The 13,003-nt window shown below is 45.0% G+C and overlaps 1 protein-coding gene across 1 annotated transcript in view; it reads right to left on the reverse strand.

The window, feature by feature from the left end:
* LOC103178184 (rho GTPase-activating protein 7) overlaps positions 1-3,572 on the reverse strand; it is a 45,046-nt gene extending 41,474 nt beyond the window's left edge. Inside the window, exon 1 of the mRNA XM_042342105.1 lies at positions 3,094-3,572. Coding sequence (XP_042198039.1) covers positions 3,094-3,118 — 25 coding nt within the window. The 5' untranslated portion in view covers positions 3,119-3,572. The remainder of the gene's footprint in view (positions 1-3,093) is intronic.
* Positions 3,573-13,003: the final 9,431 nt, after the last annotated feature.

Consider the following 13,003-nt stretch of genomic DNA (forward strand, 5'->3'; position numbering starts at 1 on the left):
ATTATTATTATTATTATTATTATCATCATCATCAGGGACAGATAAAATGTTGCTTAACAGCTTAGATGGGATAAGCAGCAATTTTGTAATCAAAGTCCATCAGAGTTTTTTTTTAAATCGCACTGTGGTTTCAGTTTTACTATAATTGCGACGTGGTTTGGTTGTGGGAGACCTGCTGATACTCATCTCACTTGCCAATTTCTACAAAATCAGTAACAAGAGTTACACTGAAAACAAGGAGATGGATGTCAAAAAAAAAAGCCTGTCAAGTTGGCAGCTTTTATTGGAAATGTACATAAAAATAACAGATTCATATTCCGGGAAAGAGTGAATAGCCGATTCACTTCACAATACATTCTGTGATGCGCTTTGAGATGTCTCAACGATGTGATAAGGCGCCATATCAAAATGCAAGGATTATTATTATTATTATTATAGTAAAACTGGTGAGCATCATCAGAAGTGGCTATCTGATTGCAGTACCTGTCGGAAGGGGACTGGCAGTGAGGGGTGGGCTGCAGGAAGGCTGGAGGAAGCCGGACAGCGGGTAATGTTTGTTTGTTTTGAGTCTCTATGTGCTGCTGATGCCATGTTGCTAGCAGTAGCTGGGACAGGGCTCTCTGATCAAAGTCACCCTGTCTGATCTCACTGCCTACAGGAGGGGTCCTGTTTGACCCCGAGCCCCTCCCATGTATAACCCTCTCACAGTGGCAAAACACCAAGCCCTAACTTCACAGAAAGTCAATGGAAACATAGCAGCACAGAAACATTTACCAGACTGTTCAATCGCTTGCTTTCTTACTGATATCAAACCAAAGCAATTTATTTGAAGGTTCCAACCCCCCCCACCCCCCCACACACATGCTCTCACAAACTTAAACCTTAAACCGAAATGAGATGATACATTCACACGCACGCAAAATACACACAAAAACACACCGCTGATTAGTTCCAAACTTTCCAAATTATTTCTCACGTTTACATCTTTACCTCTTTCGACTGGTGGTTTTTTTTCTAAAAAAAAACACCCCAAAATACCATTTTGCAAAGAAAACTCCCACTTGGGATTGGCGATCAGACTGGACACGACCCAGAGCCGGACCAGAGGCAGCAAACACATCAGTGGTGACCCCGAGCCCCGAGGACTCTCAGATGTGTGTGTTGAGGGTCTGGGCTGGTGTAGCTCTGGCTGAGGGTTACGCGCTGCCCCGCGTGCCGCTGACCTGACATCGTTCAACGCCAAATGGACTCTGAAGGTCGCCAAACCTCAGAGCCTTTGGTCACCAAACAGCAACAGCCCCCAGTCCACATACACCACCCTCCCCCACCACACACACCACCACACACACACACACACACATACACACACACCTCCTGTGTTTCTGATCATACACACACCACCACACACACACATACACACACACAGCCTGTGTTTCTGATCATACACACACACACACACACAGCCTGTGTTTCTGATCATACACACACCACCACACACACACACACCCACAGCCTGTGTTTCTGATCATACACACACACACCCACAGCCTGTGTTTCTGATCACAAACACACCACCACACACACACATACACACACACAGCCTGTGTTTCTGATCACACACACACACCCACACACACCCCCTCAGGGGGAGGGGGGGAGAGAGGGAGAGGTAACAGGAGTCAATAAGCCAAGTGGAGAAACTATTAAAATGTTGGCAACACCGCATAGCGACTCACATCGAGTCAGGACACAAGACCCAAAGCCCCGTCGTGTGGACCCGAAAGCCGTCCCCCGGTCAGTGCTCCGACACTAACTTTACAATGATACAATAACTTTACAACGTGCACTTCCCGCCGTGGGGCTGAGTTGCTGATGACTTCGACCGTAAAGTTGCGGCGATGGGTTTTGACGACGTTAAAAGGTGTCGGGAGCGCAGCCAAAAAAAAGGTTAAAACCTGTCCCGGTTGTGGGGAGGGGTTTACTCTGTGCCATTGGGGGGGTCCCCACCGCCAAACCCCTCCTCAACCCCCACCACCAAACCCCCCCTCAAACCCCCCAAACCCCCCTCAACCCCCACCGCCAAACCCCCCTCAAACCCCCCAACCCCCCTCAACCCCACCGCCAAACCCCCCTCAACCCCCACCACCCAAAACCCCCCTCAAACCCCCCAAACCCCCCTCAACCCCCACCGCCAAACCCCCCCTCAAACCCCCCTCAACCCCCACCACCAAACCCCCCTCAAACCCCCCAAACCCCCCCTCAACCCCCACCGCCAAACCCCCCCTCAAACCCCCCTCAACCCCCACCGCCAAACCCCCCCTCAACCCCCCCTCAACCCCACCGCCAAACCCCCCTCAACCCCACCACCAAACACCCCCCAAACCCCCCCTCAACCCCCACCACCAAACACCCCCCAAACCCCCCTCAACCCCCACCGCCAAACCCCCCTCAACCCCCACCGCCAAACCCCCCCTCAACCCCCACCGCCAAACACCCCCCAAACCCCCCCTCAACCCCCACCGCCAAACCCCCTCTCAAACCCCCCCTCAACCCCCACCGCCAACCCCCCCTCAACCCCCACCGCCAAACCCCCCCTCAACCCCCACCGCCAAACCCCCCCTCAAAACCCCCCAACCCCCCCAACCCCCCCAAACCCCCCAACCCCCCTCAACCCCCACCACCAAACACCCCCCAAACCCCCCCTCAACCCCCACCGCCAACCCCCCCTCAAACCCCCCTCAACCCCCACCGCCAAACCCCCCCTCAACCCCCCCACCCACCCCCAAACCCCCCTCAACCCCCACCACCAAACACCCCCCAAACCCCCCTCAACCCCCACCGCCAAACCCCCCCTCAACCCCCACCGCCAAACCCCCCTCAACCCCCACCGCCAACACCCCCCCCCCCCCTCAACCCCCACCGCCAAACCCCCTCTCAACCCCCCTCAACCCCCACCGCCAACCCCCCCTCACCCCCACCGCCAACCCCCCCTCACCCCCCCCCAAACCCCCCCCAAACCCCCAACCCCCCTCAACCCCCACCACCAAACCCCCCCCAAACCCCCACCGCACAACGGAGCGGCGCTTCACTTACGTGTGAGGATCATGGCTTCTCGCATCGAGATGTCACCTTTTTTTTTGTTGTTTTAAAAAAAAGCAAAATAAAAACACACACACACACACACACGGTGACACGACAAAAGTCCTTCAAATCTTGGAAGTAGTCTTTGGTATTTTTTTCCCCCTCCTCCTCCTCCTCCTTCTCCAACTCCCTCTCCAACTCCTTCGCAGTCCCGTTAAGTTGCAGCTGGAAAATCCAAGTCACCTTAAAGTACTATAGCACCGCATTGTGCGTCCCGGTGTTCACACAGAGGGGATGGGGAGCAATGCACTCGGTGGATGCCGTGTGCGCTCTCTGCTGTGGTTCAGGCTCTGAGGAAAGCTCTGTCCCTGTGTGTGTTGTGTTGTGTGTGTGTATCGCCTCCGATCCACTCACATCGACTCTGATCTCATTTGCTCCAACCCACACACTCAATCTGAGTCCAGGATCCCAGCAGAGAAACCACTCCCTCCCTCCCTCCTCTCCCTCTGCTCTGCACCGCCTCACTCACTCACTCTCTCACTCACTCTCACTCACACACACACACACACACACAGGGCAATAATCCCTCCAAAACCAAAAGCAATAATAAATTGGTCATTTTCAATCCACGACCGTTTGTGGGACATTGCTGTGCGCAATTGGCTGCCGCGTTCGCCCACAAATATGCAGTCAATTCACTTTACAGTGTGTTCTGTGAAGCGCTTTGGGACGTCCTCCCGACGTGAAAAGCGCTATATCAAATGCAAGGATTATTATTACAGTCACTGAACTCTCTCTCTCTCTTTCTCTCTCTCTTTCTCTCTCCCATTTACTCCTTTTGGCTTTGTTGAACCCATATTCATTTCGGGAAACAAATGCCAAACATCAAAACATCGCTGGATTGAAATTCGCACATTCCAACACTCATTTCCACATCGCCAGCTCCGAAAGTATCCTGGAAATTTATGTGTGTACGTGTGTGTGTGTGTGTCTTGTTGGTTTGAAGTCAGTGTATTAACAATAATAATCCTTGCATTTGATATAACGCCTTATCACATTGTTGAGACGTCTCAAAACGCTGCACAGAATATACTGTAAAATCAATTGACTGTGTATTTTGTGGGCAAAACACCACTGCCATACCTTATTAATAAGGTAATGCAGCACATAACAAGGAATCCTTTATTGATGATGCCTGTTTTGGTTATAATCTATGCTGAGTATTTCTTGTTCAGCACTGCTGCAAATTCACATTTGTGGTGAATTTTGTCTGTCAAGTCTGAAACAGCAAGAAAAGTTGCTTGGTTCATTAAGAAGCAAAGCGTCAAAGCTCCCACATCTTGACGTGGGAGTTGCCTGGATTTTGGAGTAGGAGATTGGCATCAGTGGGGTATGAGCAGCTGATGGAAACCTCCTGCCTTGTTCTGTGAAAAATGAAAATACTCTTTGTAAATCCGGCTGGCAATTCCACACTGCACAGCTCATGGAGCCAGTGTGGGCAGCACGAAGAGTAAACATGAGATCACATGAATCCCAAACCAGCACCCAAATTCAGGTGAAATATAATCATTCTCCACAGGGATTCAAAACTAATTTGTGTAAAGTTTAAAACAACTTGTATTTATATAGCCCCCTGCACGGGCAGAGTCTCGGATTGCTTAACAGTGGCAGAGCCTGATGCCGAGCCGGTTGGAGGGAGGAGATGACCATAAGCCCGGTCATAACAGATTTCTATTTATCAGATGAAAATATTTGCATCAAGCAGGGATATTTATTTTAATAATAATAATCCTTGCAATGTTGCTCTAACGTCTTATCACGTCTTTGAGACGTCTCAAAGCACTTCACAGAATGTACTGTAAAGTGAATTGACTATATTTTGTGGGCGAAATGCATCAGCCAATTGCGTAAGCAGTGTTCCACAAATAGTTGTGGATTGAGTCACCAAATTTTTTAAAAAAGGGTGATTTCACTTGTGAAAGCGATACGCCAATTGACTAACAACAGAATTCCTATTTACTGATAGGTAAACAGCGTCTGGAGAAAGAAAACTTATCCAATGTTTTGTCCTGCCCGGGAATCGAACCCAGACCCTCTTGCTTGCAAGGCGAGTGCTCTAACCAGTACACTACAGGACTCCACATCCTTTTAATGCCTGCATTTTGCATATAAATTTTGTTGTAAAAAATTAAGATGTACACAATATCCTTTTCAGTTTTTAAAAGTGTTAATGAAACAGTCAGACTATTCCTATTAATTATTTTTGGACAGCTGGGTGTCTGACACATGTGGAAACCCATCACTTGCTTAAGAGTATCCAAATCAGACTGAGAGTTCCACATACGTAAAGGGCTTACACATGGAAATTTCCCATGTCTGGAATGGAATGCACACTGCCTCCCTGGAAGAACGCACCCTGCTTAAATAATTCCAGAGAATGTTAGTCAAGTTTGGCAAGAGCCAAGGCTTGGGATCCTTCGGTGTGTATTGAGATACTGTTGGAGCTTAACCAACTAAAAGCACATAGCTTTCCATTGAGAGCACTGACCAGCAAGGTTCTTATTAATTGTAAAGATAGGACCACACTACCCATTAGACCTTTGACTTGCAGGGCTAACAGGAGCCGAGTGGGAAGAATCCCCGCTCCCAGTGATTTCTGCTCTAATCATGGGTTAATTTTCTCCTCTCCTCTTTTTGAATGTATCTGACTCCATTTTCCTTTTATCTGGGGTAAGCTTCTATGGTCACTGATACCCTTTAGTGCCTCACCCAAGAGCTGATTCTTCTTCAAATGTAAGTCCAGACTGTGGGTGTTTTCAGGTTATTCCACAATGTGGGATATCGCAACCAAGCCTGATGCTGTCCTCACCCAATGGCCACACTTGCAGTTTCCAGTAGGAGCACTAAACAGCTTTCAGGAGTGGGAACACTAGGTGTTTTTCTCCCTCGGTAACTCATGCAGAGCATAGACCAATTGTTGCACCACTGATACTGCCCCAGCTGAGAACAACAATCACAGACCTTGAACTTTCCTGGTCTGTGTGGGTCAGCACCAACTCTTATGCTGCATTAAAATATGAAGCTACTGTACATGCATAGGCAAACATGGCAGACAATTCACACAACAATGTCTCACAAACAACCATGAAGTGAATTACCAATTAACTAGAGGATTATTGGCTATGGCACTGGGAGAAACTCACTTTTGAAAATGTCATGAGTTTTGTACAGTGACATCCCTCTGAACAAGCAGACAGAATGTGGTTCAATGTCTTATCGAACAATGCAGCTCTCTCCCAACATCGCACTGCAGTCTCAGCCTAGACCGTGAGCTCAAAGTCCCCAAGACAGGACAGAAACCCAGCACCTTCTGATCCAATGGTGAGAGTGCTATCAGCTGACTGCTACCAACCACAGCTAAGCCTATTTCTATCTTTGCCCAATGCCCAATTTGGCTGATGTTCCACCTCCCTGACCCAGGGGCACTGTGAGCAATTGAAGTGCCCAGTAATGCTCTGGTTGAACTTAACTAACTCAGCAAAGACCAGGATTCAAAATGATAATTTTTGGTCGATGTGACATAGTACAGTATTGGGTAGAGATATTTTCCTGTTACATAAGCAAACCTTTGATGATCTATTTATTCTATAATAGTACTGTACTAGGAAGTGTAGACATAATAATAACCCTTGCATTTGATATAATGCCTTAACACATCTCCGAGATGTCTCAAAGCACTTCACAGAATATACTGTAAAGTAAATTGACTTTATATTTTGTGGGCGAAAGATGTATCATCTTTAACTGAATATGTGTTCTCTCACTAGCCGTTCAATGGTCTCCAGGACCACCATCATAGCATTAATATCATGTAAGTTACAAAAATAACATTCCCAAGATGTAAGGACCGAAGTGGTTGACTGATTATTTTGACTGACGATGTATACCATTATTTGCTCATTGTTTGGAACTCAATCGCCACCTTTTCACTGAGACCGGATTTGAAACCTCTGCTTCCTCGGTGGCATCGTTACTACCTCATATTCTGCAACTATCTCGCGCTGCACACTGCGTGTTGCAAGGACAAAATACGAATTATGCAATTGGGAAACCATGCAGAGCATGTAAAAGCAAAACAATTCTTTTGCAGGTATTTGGCATTAATCAGAGCATTTAGTGGACCCACCAAGCACGCTCACTGGAATGAAACACAACATCTTCAAGTTGTTGAAGAATAGAATTCCAGAATTGTAATCTGGAATTCAAGCATAGATACTACAACTGGTAAAAACGTCTGTTTGTGTTACTGGCTGCTGAAGCTCACTTCAGATGTTACAGCTTTTAACAGGCTACTCAGGCAGTAAAGTTGGAGAGTTTCTGAATGGATTGACGTCTAGTAGTTTGGTGTATATGTTTAAACGTTCAGTGAGGAATATTAATCTGTAAACCACTGAAGAATATATTGTATATCCATCCATAAAAAAATGAGGAATCAGGTATACTTTATGTCGACTTATAAAGCGATAGGAATCATATTTTGTGCCCGCCTGGCTCATTTGTCACCATTTGGTTTTGCCTTTGAGTCAGAAGGTTGTAACTTCAAATCTCAGATCGGAACTTTGAGCTCATAGTCCAGGCTGACACTAACACAGTGCTGGGGGTTGCTGCACTGTTGCACTTGTCATTCTGCAGATGAAATGTTAAACCGAGGTCCTATCTGGCTGTTCAGGGGAACATTCAACATCCTATGGCACTATTTGAAAAGAAAAGGGACACTACTGTAGCCGAATCACGTGCCATATTCACGTATAAATGTACAATCATTACAAAATAATGGGAAACGTTTTGAGACATTTATATGTGATGAGATATCAAATGTAAGGATTATTATGTTAATCTGTTGGAAATATTTTCATTTTCAAACTACTGAGAGATCAGATGTACATCCATTCCTAAAAGTCAGAGGGATCAGTGATTATCACTGGTGATAATTATCCCAGCACATCACTTGCAGTTTTCCCACCAGTTGTAGCCAATAAAGCTTTGATTCACAGCAGTGTTTCCTGCTTTTACAGTACATCTTCACAGTGGGGTAGCTCTGATTGGAAGCAACAAGCTCCATGTGGCTTTTTCTCCTCTTGTTATGGCAGACAGCAATAAGATGACATTTTGTACATTCATGTTTCCAAAACACAGCACCAGGCACATTGCTGTACTTTCAGTCAGCAACGCCATACACAAACTCCATTGAACGCTGTTCCATTTGAGATTTGTGTTTCTCCACCAATTCTATTCCCTCCTTTCGCAAAGGCTGATGCTCTTGTGTGGTTCTACACAGTGTTGGCTATCCTCCAATACCTTGTCCAAGCAGCTATTATTCATGCATAAGCCCAGTAAGTGTCAGCAGGCTATTTGTTCATGGGCGGGCATCACAATTGAGCCTGATCCTGTCCTCTTTCGACTTCCATATAGACACAGGGGATACTGTAGGACAATCAGGACTGACTGGGAACCCTGCCTGATTCTTCCCTTTCCAGGCCCTGGGGAACTGAAATCAATTGTAGTGCCACTCTAGCTGTGACCAGCTAACTCAACAACAACAATTTACATTTCTATAGTGTTTTTCACAACAGAAGGATGTCTCAAAGCATTTTACACAGATGACTGGACACCAGAGCTGGTGGGGGAGGGGGAGAGAAAGGTAACCAAAAAGCATTGTCAAAAAGATAAGTCTTAAGGCAGGCTTTAAACGTTGGTTTGGAGGGGCGAGATGGAGGGATTCTGGAATGGAGTTCCGGAGATGGCATGGTGTATTGGGCATGAGACATAATGCAGGCCAATGTTTGCTGAGTGGAGGGAGGATTGCAGGAGGTCATGGTAGTAGGGCGGAAAGAGGCAATGGAGGGAATTAAATGTGAGAAGAAGGATCTTGAATTTCATCTGCTGAAGGATGGGCAATGGTAGAGCTGAAGATGGAGGTCAAAGAGCCTGGTTGGGAGAAGACACCGATACAGAGTTCTGGATGGACTGAAGCTTATGTATGGAGAAGTAGAGCATTGGAATAATCAAACTTGGAGGTGATGAAGGTTTGAATGATAGTCTCAGTTGTCTGGAGGGAGAGATAGAGGTGGATGTGAGAATGTGGTGAGGTCTTGTTGACATTCAACTGAAAATAATGAGAGGTCCTCCAGGGCAATCGGTCAGAACAATATAAGTCCTCGAATCAAGGCTCCGAAACACAGAGCCGTGATTAAACCAAGAGCCTTCCAGGTCCATATGACATAGATTAACACTGGGCAATAGCTTTTCAAAACTATTTCTGCTTTCTATAATTATTTGCAATGCCTACACACAATGTATTAAGAGCATGGAGTAAGTGGTGTTGACCAGTCATCTTTTGAGTACTGTAAAGGATTCTCATTTCACTAGAAGAACCATTTGGTGTAGACTGGCAAGAGACAAAATAGCTATATTCAACCAGTGCTGTCTTCCAATGACTGAATTCCACCAAAGTAAATATGGTTTTATGGCCTTCTTTCTCCAAGTTCTATCCAGTTTTCTTCACTTCTTCCATGTCCAGACAGTAAATGTTGCCAGGATAGACAATGATGGAGGTCATCATGCTCAGCCAGATCCTGCTCTCATCCTATGTCCACTTACTGTGCACTTGCAGCAGGTTTGGTTGAATAGCAGTCAGCAACCAGAACCTTGGCCTAGTCCCAGCATATCGAGGCCAATTGAAACATTTCATCATTGATCCCTCAACTGAGATTATAAAACCCAGGCAGACCAAGGGTTGAACTTGGGACCTTTCTCATTTGCATAGATCAGTGCTACACCATGAGGTGCATTTACCTACTGAGGCAGTAGTATTCCTTTTTTTTCAGATGCCATATTATAAGATGAATTGTTCATGGCATCAATGTTGATCTGTGGCATAGTATAACTGAGTGGCAAATCATATTGTCAAATACCAGCATACACTGGGCAGATGTACTTGTCTGGCAATGCAGGAACATGACAAGTGGAATGGAATACATTACAGCTAAAGAGATTTGGTATTTATCCAGCTACTCACTGCTGTTGGAGGTTTTACACAGAAATATAACACGGGGGCCCTTTATAGAAGCTTGAGATGAGCTGTGAGGTGTCACTTGGCAGAAATGGGTGTGCTGCTCAATTTTGCAAAGCACTTGTGTGGAATAAACAGAAATGTAACTGGCTCAAAAAACCCTTTTCAATAGGATTAGTACAAATATGACAATTATATAAAGCCTTTAAAATTGTGCTGTTGGAAAAATAAACCAGCGGGGGATAAATCACTGATGATACAATTAGATAGAATGTTTCAATGCTGAAACTGGTCATTCGCCCATCAAATTTGCACTGTGGTTTTTCTCTATGTGATCCAGCTAATCTAATCCCTCTCTCTGCCTGCTCTCCACACTCTTTAATATCTCTCCTCTTCAAGCAACTGTCTCATTCTCTGTCAAAGGAACAAATGGATTCTGCTTCAACAACAACTTGGAATTGAACCATACAAACAAGGAGGAGCCTAGGTTTGATCTGAGGCCTGTGTTGAAATAGCTGATGTCAGCACGGTGATGATTTGGGGCTACTGTTGTAATAGAGTCAACCAGAAAATCAACCAGGTTCCTGCTCCTGAAAGTGTAGATATCAGATAAGGTTTGGATTAGTCACAACTGAAATGCCACCAATTAAATAAATGACCCTCTCTGGGTCTAAATTCTAGAGATCCTTGTGTGATATGTTTATGATAGGAATAAAACATTCTAAACATGCAATGAAAATATCACTCATTTTAGCAGTTGGTGTGTGATAAATCTAACACACAGGAAGAATGAATAGTCACTTGGATAAGGCATCATTAGTCATCTGAAGCTCTTTGAGACTTTTCAACGATGTGAAAAGGCACTATTTCAAATGCAAGATTTGATTTTCTGTTGATTTTCTCGTTTGAAACACTGGAAGACTTTACTTAGAAGTAAAACAAGGATCACATAATAATCCTTGCATCCTTGCATTTGATATAAATGCTTCCAAACCCGCAGTAGCGTGTCATGGAGCTTTTAATGGCCTCTGGTTAAAAGAGACTGTTACAGGACTCATTCCTTCAGCAACCATGTGTTGGGGGGATCTGTCTAATGACTGATCAAGAGAGAGACTAACTTGTCAGCTACACATCGTGGTGGTCACAGCTGGTTTGGGGCTGCTCTCGCCTGCAGGGGTCACAGCAAGGGCCTGCTTTCATCAGGCATTCAAATCTGAGGCTTGCAACTTTGTTCCATTAAACACAAACAACTGCTGTCTCAATCCACCATCAGGACGTTGCTACATTTTAATTAACAGCTATAATGTATTTTCACAGACAAAAGCAGGGTCAAAACATCTGGCCGGATAAAAGGACCCCAATCCCAGCACAACGTTGCATTATCACTTCCTTTTTAATTCCCTCGCTTGCAAAAACAGAAAACATTTATTGGTAATATAAAGTTCCAATAGCTGTATATGGTATAGGTAGAGTTTTTATGGAAGTTCCCATTTGCTATAGCTTTTGAGGAGCTGTAAGATTTAAACAGAACTTGTGGATTCCTTTTAAGGTTAATACCAATAGATCCGTGGAGAAAACGTAAACACATCCACAGGCAGCTAACTAAATGCTGTCGTCTTGATCACAGAATTGGCATAGTTTAGTTGTATTGAAATAAATATTAAAATTATTAATTAAATAATCCCTCCCTTGCCTCCTTCAAGTCACATCTCAAGCCCCTCCTCTTTGAACGCACTTTCGGTCATTCTCCTAAATCTACCCTCTCTGCCCTCCACCCCTCCTGATCCCAATCCCCTGCTCGGGTCCAAATCCCTGATGTCTTGGGACATCCTTCCAAAGTGAAAATCACTATAGAAATGTAATTCCATTGAATTATAGGCACTCCAGTGTCCAGATGGTCATTTTGGAGCTGCTAACACAACCAGCATCTTTCAAAGAGCTTCTCCGTTCAAATATGAAGTAAAGTTTGTGCAAATTTTAAAGTTTTTATTTGCTGCCCTTTTCTAACACAAGCACGTGTGAAATCATTGCTAAAAGGAAAAGGTCAAACACTCTCGGCTGTTGACTGATGAACATTTGGAAAGATTTATCTTTAAAAACAGATCCAGAGTGTCTGAAGGATAGGTTGAACAATGTCTTGGGAGTAGCCCTGCACCTAATCTCTGTAGATGAAAAGCTAATGAAAGACCATAAGGGACTGTGTGTCTCTCTGGGCTGGCTCTATCACTGTGAAAAATCAGATAACAGGCATGCAGAATCTGCCTGCCTTCTAAACGAACAAGGAGCCATAGCCTAAGGGTGAGGCATTCACTATAATAAACATGTGCATTATTGCAACCGTACCATTCGAGAAAGTATTTTGCAATGAAGAATGTTCTTTAACTGAGAACGATTCGCTGACTTGGACCCCTCCTCCCCACTAAACAATTGTTTTTAATTACAGCAGACGAAGCAAAGCTTCAATTATTTCCTCTTCTTCCAGGCCACCCCCTGTGCGAAGAAATTAAACCCAACCTTCAATTTAGCTCCAGAATAACTTTTTTTTTAAAAATGGTTCCATGAGGGGTCACTTTCCGCATCCAAAAGCTCTGTGTTCATTAAGAGCTGCTTCCTGTAGCTGAGCTGAACAATTTCTGCCACCTGAGCTAACTGAGCAAAAGTCACCGGCCACTGTTATTATACCCCAGGGGTTCCCAGTGATGACAGGAAGTCATTTTGCCCCAGTGAATTGAGAAAGCATGACAATAATACTACCTAGAGCATGTTGGTTTGTTATATGCTCACATTGATGCAACAAAATTTGTGATTTAGTGAGAATTTGTGTAGTTGACAATTTTGTAAGTAGGACGA

The sequence above is a fragment of the Callorhinchus milii genome, unplaced genomic scaffold, assembly GCF_018977255.1.
Source record: "Callorhinchus milii isolate IMCB2004 unplaced genomic scaffold, IMCB_Cmil_1.0 Scaffold1, whole genome shotgun sequence".
In the NCBI taxonomy this organism is placed as follows: domain Eukaryota; kingdom Metazoa; phylum Chordata; class Chondrichthyes; order Chimaeriformes; family Callorhinchidae; genus Callorhinchus; species Callorhinchus milii.